Raw genomic sequence first — 18,661 nt, 5'->3', positions numbered from 1 at the left:
TACTATTTGATCGTAATTATCACCTCTGAACACCTGCTATGTGCCAGGTACTTTACACAGATAATGTTATTTAATTTTCACATCAATCCTATGAGTCAGGCAGTGTTATCCACATTTTATAAATGAGGGGATCAAGACTAAAGAGGTTATAGTGACTTGCTTATTGTCACACAACAGTGTCATTCTACAAGTGGTAGAATGTGAATTTGAAAACAGGTCTTTCTGATGCCAAAGCCCTACTCTAAATCATTAGGTGATACAAATGAAGCATTGCTCCCCTTCCTCCTAAATCAGTGGCTACTACTTTATATAATCTTGCTACTTCTACTACGAAACTCTGGAAAAATTAAATGAAATGAAAATTATTTGCTCATTCTCTCAATGGTTTTGCCAGCTCATATTTTTATTTCATGATATACAGGTATTGGGTTTTTACCGAGAGAACATCTGAATAAATAAAGTAACCCTAAATTCCCCCTTTTATACAGACTAACTCAAAATACATTTAAAGGAGGTTGTTATGCCTTGGATCTTAAATATCCCCCAAAGGCTCCTGTGTTGAAGGCTCAGTCCCCTGCTGATGGCACTGTTGGGAGGTGATGGACATTTTAGGAGGCAGGGTTTTTTAGTGGGAGGAAATGGACAATTGGGGATGTGTCCTTGTAGGATATATTGGGACACAGCTTCCTTCCTCTTTCTGCTTCCTGGCTTTGACGAAGCAGCTGCTTTGTTCCTCCAAGCTCCCCACCATGATGTTGTGCCAAATCACCATGAATTGAAACCTCCAAAACTGTGATTGAAAATAAATATTTTCTTCTCATAAGTTGTTTATCTCAGATATTTTGTCACAGAAATGGAAAACTGACTAACACTGAAATCCAAATTATACAGCAAAACTTTTAAGATTCTGTATGCTTCTTTACAATTAGTCGTTATAATCAGGATTGGAAATTCAAGTATTATTTGTCAAAATATAGTGGAGCAGTTTAATTGCTGTTTCATTCATGTAATCACTGCTCGCAGGAACAAGTCAGCATCATAGACAAAAAAATTTAAATTCAAATTTCCACTATAAATATGAAATATAATTTTGTTTTTAGGTTTCATATTTTTAGTGAAAATCACATGGCAAATTCTTAATACAAGAACAAAAGTTCTCCAAAACTTAAAGGTTTCCTAAATTCTTCTTGATGGCACAGACATACTGACCATGGCCTTGATGCCTTCAGGAAAGAGGAATCGATTGTAAAGTGCATCCACTGTGTCATTGGGTTCAACGTCACATGATCTCTGAAGGAGGATGGGTCCTGTATCTAAACCATCATCAGCCCAGAAAACAGAAAACCCAGCTTTCTTATCTCCCATAATTAGAGTCCTGTGAAAAGAAGAGTTTCAACTTAAAATGTTGCTTGACTATAACATTAAAGATTTAGTGATATTAAAGGACAAGGTAGTTACAATGGAAAAGCAGACAGTGAATGAAGTGACCTTAAGAAATTAACAGTAGAGATGGGAGATGTCAGAGCTTATAAAAAGTGACACTGATGGTACTGCCATTTTATGCATCCTCTTGTCAAAATATGGTAATGACTTGTAATAAATTCAAAAGGCTTCCGAGTCCATCATTACTACCACTCATTGACTCCCAAGTGTCAGTTTTCTACTTTAGGACTAAGTCACTTGTACACTGAGGTCCAATTCCTACATTGCACTTGACCTTGTCCTAGAAAAGAAATGGAAGGGGGAAAAAATACTCGGTGCAATGTGGACAGAAGAGCTATTAATTTGGGTTCTATAATTGAGGTATAAATGTCACTTAGGATTAGAATTAGCTCTTGATTGTCTACATAAACTGTACTAAAGGTCAGTTAATTAATACAACTATTGGTATTTTGTGCTCTGTAAAATTTACCCTAAGAGAAAAGCTTTGCTTGGTCTTAGAGGAGCTTATAACATAAACAATAGGCTGGATATGTGGACAAATACCTATAATCACACATCAGAGGATAGATTAACACAGAGAGAGAATGAAGCAGTAAGTAAGCAAAGCCTACAGTCTAAATTGTTTTTACTTCCCTGATCTACTGTTCAAGACTTTCACCAATAAATCATTCTTTTCAGAATTATTGAGGAATTAATTGGTATTATGTTATTAAGAGTTTTGAAAATACTTATATGCTTTGACTCAGTGATTCTGCATGTGGAAACAATGTGAAGTTTAAAAAGTGCAAACTTAAATGCAATGACAGGATTATTTATAAAAGCAAAAAATAAATCAATTCACATAATTAAACTTTAAATACAATGAAATTTTTTCATCAGTTAAACTAAGTGTAGATTTTCTACCTATTCAATAATTTTGACACTGAGAGATATCAAGAAGATGTGCAGGCAAAAGGAAAGAAGGCCAAAAAATGTGGGAAAAGCCCATCAACCCACAGCACCATGGAACTGTGGTATTGAGTACTTATAGTGTATCAGGCACTGTTCTTAAAATAGCCATAAAAACATTACACAAAGTCCTTCCCTCAAGAAGCTTAGAGTCAAATGGGTGAAGATGGACAATGAAGAAGATAATTTTAGGTAATACAGCATTTTCTGGAATGTGTTTAATATTCTATGCAAAAAAAAAATTGTGGTCAAGTTTTTTTGGTGGAACATTATACTCAGATTCCCTCTCAGAGAGTATAATGCTCAATTAAAGTTCACAGTGAAAACTCAAGGAAGCCCTTTGATAAAGAATTCTAGCATAAGGTCCAGGAATGTAGCTCAGTGGGAAAGCACTTGCCTAACATATGTGAGGCCCTGGGTTCAATTCCCAGTATCACAAAACAAAAACAAAAACAAAAACAAAAACAAAACAAAACAAAACAGTCTAGCATAAACCAATCTGATCTGACCACAGAACTTCTGTTTGCCTAGTTACAGTCATTGGAATAGTTCCCACTGACTATTCTTGTAGGATATGCTGTCCTGGTTCGTGCAGTATGTCAAGATCTCAGGGGGAGTTCATGTACTAGAAGCAACTGCTCAGGACCTCACAATTATTCAAGCATACCTAGTTTATTGATCACCTAAGTTAAAAAAAAAAACAGACCGTAGGCAATGGAAATAGGCCCAGCGTCTGTTATTTTTAAAAACCTCACCAGTTGATGGCAGAAGCTCCTCTGTGCCTGGGCAGGATGGACGGGTGGTAAATGATGGAACCGTGCTTGGGGTGATCAATGACATCCATGGGGATGAACTGCGTGCAAAAGGGAAGCACGTTCAGCTCGGCACCCACAGATCTGTAGGCCTCCGCCACCTCCTTGATGGTCTTGCCCTTGACCCTCCATCTAGGAAACTTGAACACAGGGGTCCCATCTTTCTCTGCAGCCAAAGCTGAGCATAAAAAAGAAAATATTTTCATTTTTTAAAAGTTAGCCAAGTTTTATATTGCTCTCAATACATACATTGCAATTTTACATTTCATGAAACATGTACAAATAAACCATGGTGAACAACCATTTAAACGGTGATCAGAATTTGACATACTATCATAGCATCATTTATTTTTCTAGTGTGACATTTATCTATTGAAGGCATAATATGTTTGAACCCAAAAGCTTGAGCCTAGGGGTTGTGGCTCAGTGGTAGAGCATTTGCCTAGAACTTGTAAGGCACTGGGTTCAATCCTCAGCATCACATAATAAATAAAATAATAATAATATAATAAAAAACATAGTTCAAAAAAAGAGCTTGTGATTAGACAATATTTTGAAATTTTAATGGAAGTTTTTTTTCTTTTTAGAAAAGTCATACACAGTAAGTAGAAGAGTCTGCATTAATCCCCTGACTCCAGAACAAATGCAATAGTGTTAGATTTGGAGCCACGTGCCAGTATGTCACTCCCAAATTAAACATGCTCGAATTTTGGAACATTGGAAAACCTGGGTCTCCCCCTCCCACACAGGACAAACTGTAGAGCCCAACACATTCTCCCTGCTGAACAGGTAGACACCAATAGATGAAGGGTTACAGCTGGTGAGCTGCACTAGTCTAGTTCCTTCTCCCGGGATCACCAAATGGATAAGTGAGTGGAGGAAAGTAGGGATGGCCTTAGGCCTTGGCCTAAGCAACTCCATTTTAAAAACCTGCATCCTCCCCAGGCACAAGCCTATAATAGAGCCCTCCAATACATCATCAGGCATAGCCTGGTAAACACATCATAAACAAACCTCTTGGTATAAACAAGTCACTTTCCACAACCCTGACATGAGTCAGAGTGAAGTCACTTAGTATAAACACATCACTTGCTTTAACCCTGAAAAGGATCAGAGTGTAAAATCAGGGTGGAAACCACCAAACCAAATGACTTGGCTCTGAAATGTAAACCATCTCTAAGAAACCTGGTAACAGTTGATAGGGACTCAAAGGGTGAGCAGAACCTCCAAAATTTAGTATAAATGATAGAGCAAAAGGACAGACATTCAGCCAGCTGACACTGATGCCCACTTGCTGGAGAGCCTGATGAGGACCTGGACTGACATCCCAACTCTTCTCATCACCTGTCTGATCCTCTGCATCGTCCTGACTGCTCTCAAATTCTACAGCAGCCTCTTGACTCTAGTGAGATCGGCGACATCTCCTCAAGACCATCTCCTCAGCCAGCCGTCAACTCCACACCAGGAGAAGCCTCTACCGGTTGCTGATGTGATCGCTGCGGTCTGAGTGAGTGTGCATCTGCTGGACTTAAGACCTAAGCCTTAAGACTTTAAATCTGGCCCTTGAGCTTAGCATGCAGAGGGGATGTCTGTAATAGGTCTGTCATGATTAATGTGTTTGCAGTGCTTAGAGTTAACTTAGAATTCTTTGCTTTAATTAATTATGTCTATTGCAGTGCCCAGCATTAAGGATTGTCAATTTCTTGATTAACAACCAATCAAGTGAAATTGTATGGAGTGATTTGAGTGAATAAGCATTGAAAAGAGCAGAAGCATGTGGACATTCTTCATTTCTCTCCTTGGCTGCATATGTTGCACCTTTGCCCATTGCAAAAAGGAGAGGGGCTAAAAATGGAGAGGACACACTCAGCACTTGGTAAGGATGCAGCCAAGACTGAACAGATCAAAGTCTCCATCCAAGCATTGTCCCTTCCCAGACAATGACTCATCCTAACTCCCTGTGAAAATGAATTTGCCCTCCAAAGGACAGACAAGGCAAGCCTGTTTTTTTTCCACAATAAAATGTCATTTTTACCATGTATCGTACATCTTAAGTGTACATATTGATTTAAGTGTGTATATTCACCTAAATATCACATATAAATATTTTATAGTAATACTATTACCTATTAATAAATACTTTGACATATTATATAATATACTATCTACTAATACATTAATGTGTTAGTATATTATGGTACATTAATATACAACTATATATTTTTATGCATCCACAGTTGATAATATATATATAAACAGATAAAATACATATTTTATGTATACTATTACATATTCTATAATAGAGTATATGTAAGTGTGTATATACATATGTGTGTATATATGTTCTAAATCTTTCCAGAAACCTTAACTAAATCTTTTTGTCTGCATTTTTGTGTGCTTTTTCCCTTTTTCCCTATCCAATCATTTAAATTCATTGACTAGGATAGATTGATGGGGGGAGATGATGACTCTGGCACAAAACTCAAGTTCTAAAACCTAAGGAGGTCCTGAAGGACTCTGGCCACTAAGGTGAGGCCTTCCTCAATGCATTTGGGGAGTTGAGAGATACAATAAAATATCCACAAGCTGTGATGTTCATAAAATGTTCAAGAACATAATTCACATGTCAGATGACAGGAAAACAGACAGATGGTGGTTAGAAGTGTGATAATGGAAGAAAAATGTGAAAGATTATATGAGAAAGAGAAATGGGGTAGAGGAGAGAGATCTTCATTGCGAATGTGCATTGTAAATAATGTACTCCAGAGACCGGATGGAGGCACCAAGGTGTCCATCTCCTATTTTGGTTTCTGGCTGTCCCAGATCTGTTTTGGGCTTCTGTGGGAAGCCATTCTGACACGTGATTGGGTGGTTCCCATTAAGGGTCTGAGGCGCTCTGGCTGTGTCGGAACTTTCCCAGCCCTTTCCTGATGAGAGAACCCATCCGTGAGGGGGTGTGCCTGACCACTGACCCGGGGGGCCCAATCACTGACCCTGACCTTGGAGTGCAGTCCCCCCTCAATCTTCATTGGATGGAATTCTCCCCTGAATCTCTTGTTCCCCAATAAAAAGCTACTCTCAGGCGTGTTCAAACTCTCTCTCTCCTGCTAGCCCTGAGTAATTCTTGCTGCCCTGCTGGGCGGTTAGAGGAGGGAACCAGAGAGGGGAGCCGTCTCGGACCTGGCAATAGAAATAAGGTAACTGAGTCTGTGTGTTTTATTTCGATCTCTTCTAGCTAACTTTTATGCCAAGAACCTCATTAATGAAACCATTGCGCTGGCCGCATGGTGGAGGCTTCCCCAATCAACTAACCTGACAAGAATGATTAGCTACTGTCATTATTGATTGCTTATTAGGATCCTGATGTACTGCTGAGCACTTGATATACATTATCTCTTTTAACCCCCACAGCAGCCACCTGAGGTTTGTACCATTGAACTGAAAGAAGACTAAGCAACTTGCCTGAGGTCACACAGTAAGTGGCAGAGTTTGCATTAATCCCCTGACTCTAGAACATATGCTGATAAAACACAGGCTGTACCATCTCCCAGGGTACCCTATAAAAACCAGATTGCTATTTTTCCTTCTTCTGAGTTATGTGCTGAGTTCAAATGGTCATGGCCAACAGAAAATGGGCTAGTCACCCTGGGTCCAGTCACCAAGGAGAGTTCATTTCCCAGGACCCCTTCTAAAATGAGGTCTGAAAGTCACATCTTGCCATTCTGAAACCCATGTACACGACAGAGAGTGCTAGTCCCCCACTCATCCTTTAGCAATGGATTCCCTTAGCTGACTTGAACATATATACACCCCCCCAATAACATCTCTGTTTCTCTGTCTCCTCTGCAAATAAATTCAAATGCAACCTCTGAATTATGTCCATAATAAAAGTTTAACCTCAACTTCCCCTCTTGTCCTTCTTGCTTGCTGGAATGCAAACTTACTTGGGGCTGAGGCAGCTTCCTTGGCCCATGAGATCGAAGCCCTGCCAAGGTCATGGCTAAATAACAAGTAGAGGGCATGCACATTGTGGGCATTGCAGAGCTGCTGTACCAGCTCTGATCGCCAGCCCGGATTGGAGAGTTCTTGATCCATGCACCCCAAGAGCACTCACCCAGTGGATCAGCTTTGCCATCCTTGTCTGGAACTGTGAACACCCCCACTACTCGGTGGCCCTCTTTGCGGAGGTGACTGTAGACTTCCTGTCCAAAAAGGCTCTGGCCAATAAGTGCCAACTTCAGCTTGTTTTTGAAAAAAACCTGTGAAGCAAATTCAGTGATGGCAGATGTCAGTGTGGATAGGGGATATTGGATATCTGCAGTCTTGCAAGATGACCTGGGAACTGTGAAAGACTCCAAGGTCTATAAAGTAAAATTTTTATTGATGTATAACATTGAACCCAGACTACCATACATGTACATGAGAGTAAAAATACTTCCACACCTAAATCTTGCCCATTTTCTCTTGTTCCAATTCCCATGATTATTCATTTTAATCACTGGGATTGCATGTATTCTTATAAGCAACCTCAGCTTCTTAGTGAAATGAACCAGGTGTAAACAAATAAGTTTGTCATAGTTAAAAGGAATTTAACTCTGGGAAAGGTGTCCCTAAAATGTAGGAATAAGAACTGGACTCACTTCTGACCTCTCAAAAAGGCCAATATCTAGTAGAACATAGGGGTCAAAAGCATAGCCCTAGAGCTAGGGTTCTTGAGGTCAAAACTCAGTGCCACCCCTTGGCTATATTCAAGTAACTACCTTTCTCCTCTCAAGTGTAATAATACCAACCTCGTACAATCTTGATTGAAGTAAAGGATGTAATATGCAATAAACCTATTGCACTGTGTGGCACAGATTTCCTAATGTTTAAGTCAAAGATTTCTAACTTTTTAAAGCTCTTGTTCTATTTCAGACTGTGTTCTATATTTTTTCAAATAGTCTAGAATTCAATGCATTTGGGGAGTTGAGAGATACAATAAAATATCCACAAACTGTGATGTTCATAAAATGTGTTCCATATTTTTTCTTGGTAAGTGCCCCAAACTCATTTGGCCTTACAACCTGGTTTGATCTAATGCAATTCTCCTTATAGTCCTTACAGGTTTCTTCTAAGTTTGGCACAAACTCATTTGACTTCAAATCAGACCTGAATTGACATACACCATTTATAGTGATTAATAACATTTATAAAGACTATAGGAATAGTCATATGTTTGCCACAAGAAAAAAACTGATGTTGCAGGTAACACCCCAGAGCCTGCTGGGAATTTTATGTAAGGTATGATCTATATATTATAGTAACTTTCCAAATATGAATAATCCTGAACTCTAATCACAGTTGGCCCCAAAGTTTTCAGAAAAGGGACAGAGGCCTCCATATCATTTCATTTTATTTAATCTTTACATCTATGCTGTTTCATTATTCCTCATTTTGTACCATTTTATGAATGAAGAAACTGAGGCTTAGAAATGTCAAGTGCAGGCCAAGTGAGGTGGCGCATGCCTGTAATCCCAGTGGTAGGGAGGCCGAGTCAGGAGGATCCTGAGTTCAAAGCCAGCCTCAGCAACTTAGCAAGACCCTAAGCAATTCAGCAAGATTGTGTCTCTAATAAAATATTTTAAAAAGGGTTGGAGGTGGCTGAGGTTGTGGCTCAGTGGTAGAGCACTTGCCTAGCATGTATGAAGCACTGGGTTAGATTCTCACCACCACATATAAATAAATGAATAAGGGTTGGGGATATGGCTCAGTTGGTAGAGTGCTTGCCTCACATTCACAAGTCCCTGGGTTCAATCCCCAGCACAAAGACAGAAAGACAGAAAGACAGAAAGGTCCATCCACATTTTAAAAAATTAAAACAAAACAAAACAAAAGGCTGGGGATGTGGCTTAGTGGTAAAGCACCCCTGGGTTCAATTCCTGGTACCAAAAAAAAAAAAAAAAAAGAAAAAAAAGAAAGAAAGAAAGAAATGTCAAGTGCATCCCATGGTCACACATATGCACTTAAAAATAAAACCATTAAGGGCTGGGGTTGTTGCTCAGTGGTAGAGTGCTCGCCTCGCATATGTGAGGCCCTGGGTTCGAGCCTCAGCACCACATAAAATAAATAAAATAAAAATGAGAAAAATCTCTTAAAAAAAATAAAATCATTACAATGAAATATTACTACCCATCTCTTCCATGCTCTTTGTGATAAAAACTGACACACACAAATGCATTGGTTATCAGGAAGCATGCACACCACATAGATAAGAGTGACGCTGGAGGGTGGACTTTGGAGGAATCTCTCTGAGCAATTACACCTTCTGAGACGTCTCCCAAAGTGGAGGCTTTCTGCTATGCTTAAGGCCACACATTGACATGAGGACTATGCTGTTTCATTATTCCTCATTTTATACCATTCTATGACCCCAATGAGCACCCTCAGGTGAGGGAGGCTGGGTGCAGGGTCCTGGGTGTGGAGATGGTGATCAGAGCACCATGACCTTCTGAGCGCTTCCCTTCTTGGCACAGGGCCAAGCTCCCCAGGACTCCACCTTATCTTCTTCCACGGGTCCTGCACTATTTGGATTATTTTTTGAATGTATTTTTTTTTGCCCTTTCAATCTAAATGGGATTCTTTAATGATATGGAAAGTCATCCAAAATGGGTAATGCTTCACTGTGACAATCCAATTATGAAGAAACTTAATTGACCCTTATTTCCCACTTTTTAAAGGGTGTGGATAACAACTCTTTTTAGTTGTGAACTTAAAATGATGCCTGACACATCTTCTTTGTAATTGAACTGATAATTAAACAATTATGGTTTTTAAAAAAGTCCTTTTCCAGGGTCAACCAAAGTTTATATCCCAAGTAAGTTGAATTAAGCTTTAGGGTCTAACAAATACTTGCAAACAGATTAACTGTGTAGCAACAGCAAATCCACCTACATATAATGCATAGCTGAGCATTGAATTTCCTCTTCTCAAAAAATTAAAATGGGCTTCACAGTGGTGCATGCCTGTAATACCAGCAACTTAGGAGGCTGAGGCAGGAGGATGACAAGTTTGAGGCCAGCCTTAGCAACTCAGCAAGACCCTGTCTCAAATTAAAAAAAATAAAAAGAACTGTGAAAGTGCTCAGTGGGAAAGTACCTCTGGGTTCAATCCCCAGTATCCCCTCCCAAATCAAAATGTTCTCTATATATCTCATATCCTATAATTAATGCTGCTACTTGAAATAGGATCTACATGTTGGCCATCTTACAAAATTTTTGGCTATACTTTATACCATTACCATTGCCAGATATGTAAAGACGTGTACATACAACTTTAAAAACACACAGGAATCAAGAACATGGGAAACACAAGAATTTCTGTGTGTTCCTGTGTTTCCTGTCTATCCTCAGGAATAGAGCTGAGGTCTATGTAATGTGCTGCTCAGCTGTCACCTGGCTATTTGAAGTTCAATTCCAAATTTGATACTCCCTGAGAAAGAATGTTTAAAGAAATCATGTCAGTGTCTTTGAAAATACTGTATTCATTCAAACACTTTCTGAACTTAATATCAAAGCTAAAGATATAAAAATGTTTCTTTTTCTTTCTTTGGGGAGGATGGGGGCTGCTGGAGAGGGAACCCAGGGCCTTATACATGCAGCATAAATTCTAACACTAATTTATATGCTCAGCCCCAATGTGGGTTTGTAACATGGGAAAATTTTCAGATTTTATGACTGTCAATTATGTTTATAAGAAACTTGCAGGATTCTAAAGACTGGATAGGGATGTTTTTCAGTCTAATTTCTCCAAGTGTGATCTGAGCTTTGACTAGGTACAATCAATGGGAAAGATATATTTAAAATGTGAACTCTAGGCCCCCACCCTAGACACACAGGCCAGGGAAGCTGCATTTTAGTGAACTCTCCGGTGACCCATGGGGACACTAAAGTCTGGGACTCTCCATAGAGAGTGTTTACCAAACAACAGATTCCACCCTGGAGAATTTGGAGGAGAAAGAAGCAGAGGAAATGATAGCAAGCTCTCTACTGAGACCCTAGTATGTGCCAGGTATTTAACACATATCACTGCATTTGATTGCCCAAGGACTGTGGGAGACGGCAACCTTGACTCATTTTTACAGATGAACAAATTAAAGCACAGAGGTGTTAACACATAGCCAGAGGGCTGGAATTGTAGCACAGTGGTAGAGCACTTGCCTTGCAAGTGTGAGGCACTAGGTTCAATCCTAGCACAAAAATAAATAAATAAATAAATAAATAAATAAATAAATAAATTAAAGGCATTGAGCCCATATACAACTGGGAAAAATAAAAAAAGACAGCCAGGAGTCAAATAGCTACCAAGTGGCAGGTCTGAGAGTCTTAACTCTAGTTATTATCCCAGCGTGGGTTAATTTTCCCCTAACTCCAGCTGTGCAATCTTGAGTGGGGTCCCAGTTTTCCTCATCAGTTAAAATCAGAATAATAATAGTACCTATCTCTTCAGGTTGTTCTGAGAATTCCATGGGATAAAATCTGTTTTGCATTAGTGCATCGTGTGGCACAAGGAAAGACTCAATAAATGTTAACCATTGCTTTTGTCATAATGCCACAAATGATACTTAGGTAAAGAAGAATGATGAGACTTTATGACACTTCTCAGTAAATGGGTGGATCTGGAGATTACCAAGCTAAGGGAAATAAGCCAATCCCAAAAGGCCAAAGGTCAAATGTTTTCACTGATATGTGGAAGCTAAACCACAATAAAGGGGGGAAGGAGAAGAAGAGAAATTCAGTAGATTAGATAAAGGGAAAGGAAAGGGAGGGAGGGGAGAGGAATAGGAAAGACAGTAGAATAAATCTAAGATAATTTTCCTATGTCTACATATGAAAATACCTAAGGGAACCCTATCATTGTGCCCACCCACAAGAATGGGGTCCTAATTAGAGTAAGATCTATCCCATGCTTATATAATTTTATCCAAATGGATTCTACTGTCATGTGTAATTAAAAAGAACGAGTAAAATAAAATAAAGATAGAGGGAAATTTAGTGGAATAGGAAACTGAGGGGGAAGGAGGGATGGGAGAGGGGAGGAAATGTCGGATGAATTTGACAAAATTACAATATGTGTTGTATAAATATACCACAGTGAATTCCACCTTTATGTATGGAAAGCTCCAATTAAAAATGAATAAATGTGTATAGGACAGGCCAGTTTAAAAAAAAAAAAAGAGGAAGAAGAATGATAGGGGTAGCTCCATTGGGAATGTTCCATGAGCCAGGCACTATATTGAATTGTTTTCACTAAGTCAAAAACTTTTTATTGGGCTGAGGGTGAAGCTCAGTAGTAGAGTGCTTGCCTAGTGTGTGCTCAGTCCACAGCACCACCACCACAAAAACAATCAACTGCTTATTATAGGACTTTAATGCTCAGAGTGATCCTTTTTACAAATGAAAAAGCATAGGACCCAGAGAAGGTTCGTAAACTGCCTAAGAACAGAGCTGATCAGGAATAAGACAACATTGAAACTCAGACCCATCTTGTTTCAGTGGACGTGTTTCTGGGGCTCTCCTGTGTTGAAAGTCCACCCATCTTTTTCAAGAGACAGGTCCTCTCTATGTTGCCCAGGCTGGTCTCCTGCTCCTGACCTCAAGTGATCCTCCTGCCTCAGCCTCCTGAGTAGCTGGGACTACAGACACATCCCACCACGTCCAACTTGCCCTCCCACCCCTTTTTATTTTGCAAAAAGAAAATATGGCAACAGTTTGACAGGTCAGTGGTCCAAAACAGTTCTATAGCCCTTCTAAGAGAACACTGTGGTGGCCCTGACGTGGGACACAGCACCGCTGTTCAAGGGGCTCTCATAGTATGCCTCCTGTTTGGCGTGAATGAGGAAGGGGCACAAAATGACACAGCATTTCCAAATCTGGGTGACAAGTCCTAGTGTCTTGGGGTTTTCTAGAGATGACATCTGCAATAGGAGCCTTTTGCAGGGAACATAGGTTTTGCTTTTGAAACTCCCAAATATTGCCTTCCCAGACAATCTGCTCTCTGGTGGAATATCATAGAAATCAGGGCAATGTGGGCTCTGGCCATGTTCCAAAGATTAAAATACCTGACAATACCTAGTCTTTCATATAAAACTCAAATGTGCAGTGCTAAGAGTCTGCCCTGATCAGAAGCCCTTTTGTGAAGATATGTCCGTGCCAGAACCATTTAAGCAGAGTGTCAAATAAGACCAAATGTATACACATTAGGAATTGTGAGAATTGGCAGTTTTTACATGAAAGACCTTTACACGAAAGAATACAGCAAAATGTATTTTTCTGAGACAATAAGATGCATAACACTTAGTGGAGCATTTGGTGTACAGGCCCCATACTGGGCCTGACTATGTAAGATTAGTCCAACTAGCATGTTTGGAGGATTTGCCATGCTCTGGGCATGGGGCATGGTAGAGACTGCACATCAGTGGCCTGGGGTGGGTGGAAGGAGGAGTGTTCTCGTTGGCCCTCAAAGCATTTTTAAAAGAGCTCTAGGGTTTTTAGGAGGTTTCATATCAGCAGGTTGGAGTTCTTGAAAACTCAGGTTATTAATCCTGGTTCACATTCCCATGGTAGAGATGAGCAATGGTGGCCTCCTTGATCTTCGACCTGGTCTTTCCCTTCACCCAGCCTCATTTGTCTTACCTGCTTGGCCTCTGTGGGTACTTCTTTTGGGGACCCCTCTGCTAAGTACACAAGGAAAAAATGGTCTCTGTCCTCAGGGATTCTTCAATTAGCAGGGAAGATGCCCAAGTAAAGATGTGCTGGTAACACAGGAGGACTAGGGTGGGAGACCAGTGTGGGTTGGGAGGGGAAGGACTTCCCAAAAAGGGCATTCCTTAGCAGAACCTCAGAGGATTCATCTTGGAGGTGGCCAAGAAAAGACAGGGGATCTCAGGAGGTGGGGACAGGAGGATCACAAGTTCAAAGCCAGCTTCAGCAACTTAGTGAGGCCCTAAGCAACTTAGAGAGACTCTCTTAAAAATGAAAAAAAAAAAAATTAAAAATGGAGCCAGGGACATGGCTCAGTGGTTAAGTACCCCTGGGTTCAATTAGAACCCAGAGAGAGAGAGGGCGGGGTGGATAACAGGACTTAACAGGACATCCTTGGGAAGTTTCAGGCATAGAGGGAATGAGGGGGTACAGCGTGACCAGTCCTGGGAGTCAGGGAGTGGCCACAGATGATAAGCTACAGAAAGGCATCATGGAGGGCTTCATCTATGTCAAATAATTTGGATCTTACTGTGAAGACCACAGGAGTCACTGAATGAGGACAGCATTGCACTTCCATGTTACCAGACCCCTCAGACATCCCTGTGGAGGTGTGAACCAGCTTGGGGCAGGCACACCTCTTACCTTTGGGAATTAAGCAGAGAAAGTGAAAAAAAAAGTTCAATAACTGGCCTTCAGTATTCACAGGATGCTACCTAGTGTAACAAACTCTCATCCTAATAGTCAGAAGCAACAAATTACACTTCTCATGGAAATAAAGCTGTGCAAGATTCAACCCAGGCTCAGGATGCCACCATAAATGACAAACGTATACAACTTTATTTCCCTATTGCATCATTAGGGAAAGAAGGTATAGGTAACAACTTCCTTGGATAGCTGGCCATTTTTTTCCTCCTTTTTTTGCAGTGCTGGGGATGACATCTGGGCTCTGTGCATGTTAGGCAAGCACTGTTCTGCTGAGCTACGCCTGAGCCCCCAATATCTTTTTTATCAGAGGAGGATAAAAGATTTTCTGTTAGAGGGACATTAATACAAGGGCTTATTAGCAGGTGAGGCAAGGAGGGGGCTGCTGAGCACCTGGGGACTAGAAAGAACTCCCAGATGAGGCTGGTGACCAGGGAACATTTTAAAGACTGAGGAAACTGGAGAAGTCCAAAGGGCTGGAGTCCAGAGACAGACTCCAGTCCCCACCAGAGAGGCAGCACAGTAGTGCATAACATTTATCTATAATATTTTAATGACATAGCAATTTAAAAAATTAATTTTAAGTATACATATAACAAATACACATAATCTCCTTTATAAAAAAGAAGAGGAAAAGATCACAGACTGGGTCCCCTTTGACCATGACTCCAAACTCAGAGAAAAAAATTACTACTGTATACTTTGGTGAGCATTCTATAGACCTCTAGCTTTTATATACATGGAAATGTACATGCAAAGTATTATTTAGTTTTTTAAAAATAATATAAATGAAATAATGAGCTTTCCGTCAGTACATATGCTCATTCTTTAAAATTGCTGTACAATATTCCATAGCGTAGCTATGTCTGAATTTATTTGTTCATTTCTTTACAGGGACATTTTAGCATTTAATATGTCATTGTTACAAATGTCACAGCATAGAATATACTGTACATCCTTCCTGAGCCCATGTGGTAGCATTTTTCTCAAACACCAGAATCATTTTTAAGCTTAAATATTAATGGAGAATATCAAATTTGCTTCTCGTGTTTTTGAGGAACCATTTTCTCACTTGTTAACATAGAAAATTGTCACACTCTTTTTGCCAAGTTGATGAGTGAAAAATGATATCTTGCTTGTATTTCCATGATTACTAGTTTGGTTGAGTGTCTTTTAGTATTTTATTGTCCATTTACCTTTCCTAGTTGGTGTATTGGCTTATTTAGTGTATTACGTAATATTATCCAATGCTGAAAAACACTTATGAATTCTTTGAGAGCAGAGATTATTTCCTGTTTATTATTTTATCCTTTTTTGGCTGTGAGACTCAAAAAGTTAGTTAACTTCTGGGTCTCAGTTTCCTGATATACAAAATGGGTGTAATGATCATCAATACTTCAGTGAGATGTGATTAAAGGAGGATCTATGTAAAACATTTAGAAGACTACCTGGAAATAGTAAAGTGCAATACCAGTTCTATTAATATCATAGCCTCGGGGTTTAGACAAACAGCTCATAGCAGACAATTAAATATGGTTTGAAGTTGAATTTCAGTGTTCTAAGAACAGACTAGACATCAAAGCAGGTCAGGCAATGCGAAAACAAGTTGAAGACATGGATACTGAAACCTTAAGATCTAGAAGAGTTCCAGCCCCTCCCAGGAGTTCCTCATGCCCACTGATAGTCACTCCCTCCTGTTCTCAGCTCCTGACTACCACTGATCCTTTTTCTGTCCCTATAGTTTTATCCTTTCCAAAATGTCAGATAAATGAAATCATTTGAGTGTGGTTTCTTAGACTTCATATACATATTTGAGTTTCATTCACACTATAACAGTAATGCATTCCCCCCTTAACCTAACCCACTGAGTGAAATCCCATTTTATGCAGGTATATACCAAGTTTATCTTGTCACTAGTTGAGGACACTTAAGTTCTTTCTAGTTTGGGGCGATTATGAATAAAGCCCCTATAAACATTTGTAATAGGTTTTGGGTGAATGTAAAGTTTCATGTCTCTTGGGTAAACCCATAGGAGTGTGATTGCTATGTAAGAAACAGTGGAACAGTTTTCTAAAGTGTCTGTACGCTCTTACATTCATAGCCAGGTATATGTGTGACTTTAGTTCTTATAGAACACACCCAAATCATTGTCAACAGAGTAAAATAACTCCAATTTTTTAAATATTTATTGTTTAGTTTTTGGCGGACACAACATCTTTATTTTATTTGTATGCGGTGCTGAGGATAGAACTCATCACCAAGTGCATGCCAGGCAAACGTGCTACCGCTTGAGCCACATTCCCAGCCCCCAATTGTTTTTCTTATTAGATTTCCTCCTTTTGGCCATTGAGAAACCTATCTTCTTCCCCACCATATCTGTCACTACTTTTTCTGGAGTACTCCTGAGAAGAGTCAAACCCTGGGAAGCCAGTGCTTCTTGCATCCAGCTTCTTGCTTGTATCATTTGCCACCTGAGATGTTCACCCTGTATAACTGAGATCTTATACAGACTCCACTGTGGAAACATTTTCATTCTTCAAGACTCCCTCCTGCTTCCCAAAAAAAGACAGTCCGTGGAAAAGTGTTGACAGAAAAGGCCAATGAAACTGTGTTGGCACAAGCCCCTTGCTCTCTGCCATCCAGCCTAAATCCCCAGGTGCCACGTGGAGGAAGCAGCTAAGGAGTTGTCCAAAGCATTGCTTAGTAGAGTAAGCAAAAGCCCTGCTAAAGTCCTAGAGCAGGTCTTTTCCTTTGCATTTTATAACACTCAAGTATTCCCCAAAGTAACTAGAACTGATCATAAGGAGTAAAATGATTGCCACTATTCGGGCTTATGGGAGGAGGACAGAAGTTTTATCATTTATGCGAATTTGGGACAGTTCTTAGTGCTACTCATCACTCTCTCCCTCCAACTTTTTTACATCTGGATATATACATATGTACATATGGCTTTGGCAGAGAGAACAATGAAAACCCCCCATCTTTCATAACACAGCGCGCGTGGATTTCTTGTAAAAGAGAGAATATGCCCGGGATGGAGTTCTTTTTCTTCCTTGACAGCCTGGAGTCTGTCTAAACTCGGAAAGGCATCTCTCTTGAGGCCCCCCGAAGTGCTGAGGGCAGTGCCACATGCAACGTGTCCAAGCTGATGCAATTTCAAGCCTTGGGACTGGGCCAGGGCTCACTTCTTGAGCTACAATTTAATATGTTCCAGCGTGGCTGCCTCTGCAGCGCCTGGAAATCCTTGAAATCTTGTCGCCTGCAGCCAGGGTCTGCAGTACTGAGCATGCAGTCATCACTTCTAAGTGGTATTTTCCGAAAGGGCCCCCGCATGCCAGTCCAGAGCGCTTCCACCACTCAGGAGGCTAAAACAGATCCAACTGACTTGATACTACCGCCTCACTTGTATACTGCTCCATCGACCTTTCTTTTTCCCTAACCAAGCGACTGTCCCCACCTTGTTATCTCAGCCAGATCTGACGTGTTCAAAAACTATCTGCAGCTGCTTCCCCATCGAAGACAATAGCTCGTTTGACAATTCTCATCCAGGACCCTTCCCGGACCTTTCTCCGAAGTCTCCCAGTAGCAAAACGCTGCCTTTCCTTTTAGCAAAGTCTAAGCATCGCCGCCCACCCGCAGCCCCACCGCCCGGGTCCTTCCACCCTGGGGTCTGCAAAGCTGGACGAGGTGAGGGTGGGCCGCTCGCCGGGGCCGGACTCACCCGGCTGGTGGAGAAGCGCCGGAGTGTCTGGCTGCTCCGCCGCAGCATGCTGGAAAGGAGCGCGCAGCGGCGCGGGAGGCAGGCAAGGGGTTCCCCTTGGGCGCTGCCTGCAGCCTGGGTGCCCAGACCGCCCTGCTAGCTGCGTGGGCCTCCGCGGGTCGGGGACTAGACTCGCGGCCCAGACTCACGGCCCCGCCCCCTTGGCTGACAGGCCCCACCCTCAGATGGCAGGACCCCGCCCCCTCGAGGCTCTGAGGGCAGACCCAGTGCAACCCGGCGGAGCTCACTGATGGTCT

The 18,661-nt window shown here is 40.9% G+C and overlaps 1 protein-coding gene across 1 annotated transcript in view; it reads right to left on the bottom strand.

Moving 5' to 3' along the window:
- The window catches only part of Aldh1l2 (aldehyde dehydrogenase 1 family member L2), a 51,225-nt gene extending 32,812 nt beyond the window's left edge, over positions 1-18,413 (bottom strand). The window contains exons 1-4 of the mRNA XM_077799039.1: positions 18,366-18,413; positions 7,318-7,564; positions 3,147-3,381; positions 1,210-1,375 (exon numbers count right to left, since the gene is read on the bottom strand). Of these exons, the coding sequence (XP_077655165.1) occupies positions 1,210-1,375; positions 3,147-3,381; positions 7,318-7,564; positions 18,366-18,413 (696 nt within the window). The remainder of the gene's footprint in view (positions 1-1,209; positions 1,376-3,146; positions 3,382-7,317; positions 7,565-18,365) is intronic.
- Between the last annotated feature and the right edge of the window lie 248 nt (positions 18,414-18,661).

Source organism: Urocitellus parryii, chromosome 5 (assembly GCF_045843805.1).
Source record: "Urocitellus parryii isolate mUroPar1 chromosome 5, mUroPar1.hap1, whole genome shotgun sequence".
Classification (NCBI taxonomy): Eukaryota; Metazoa; Chordata; class Mammalia; order Rodentia; family Sciuridae; genus Urocitellus; species Urocitellus parryii.
This window is presented reverse-complemented; position numbering and strand designations above follow the sequence as displayed.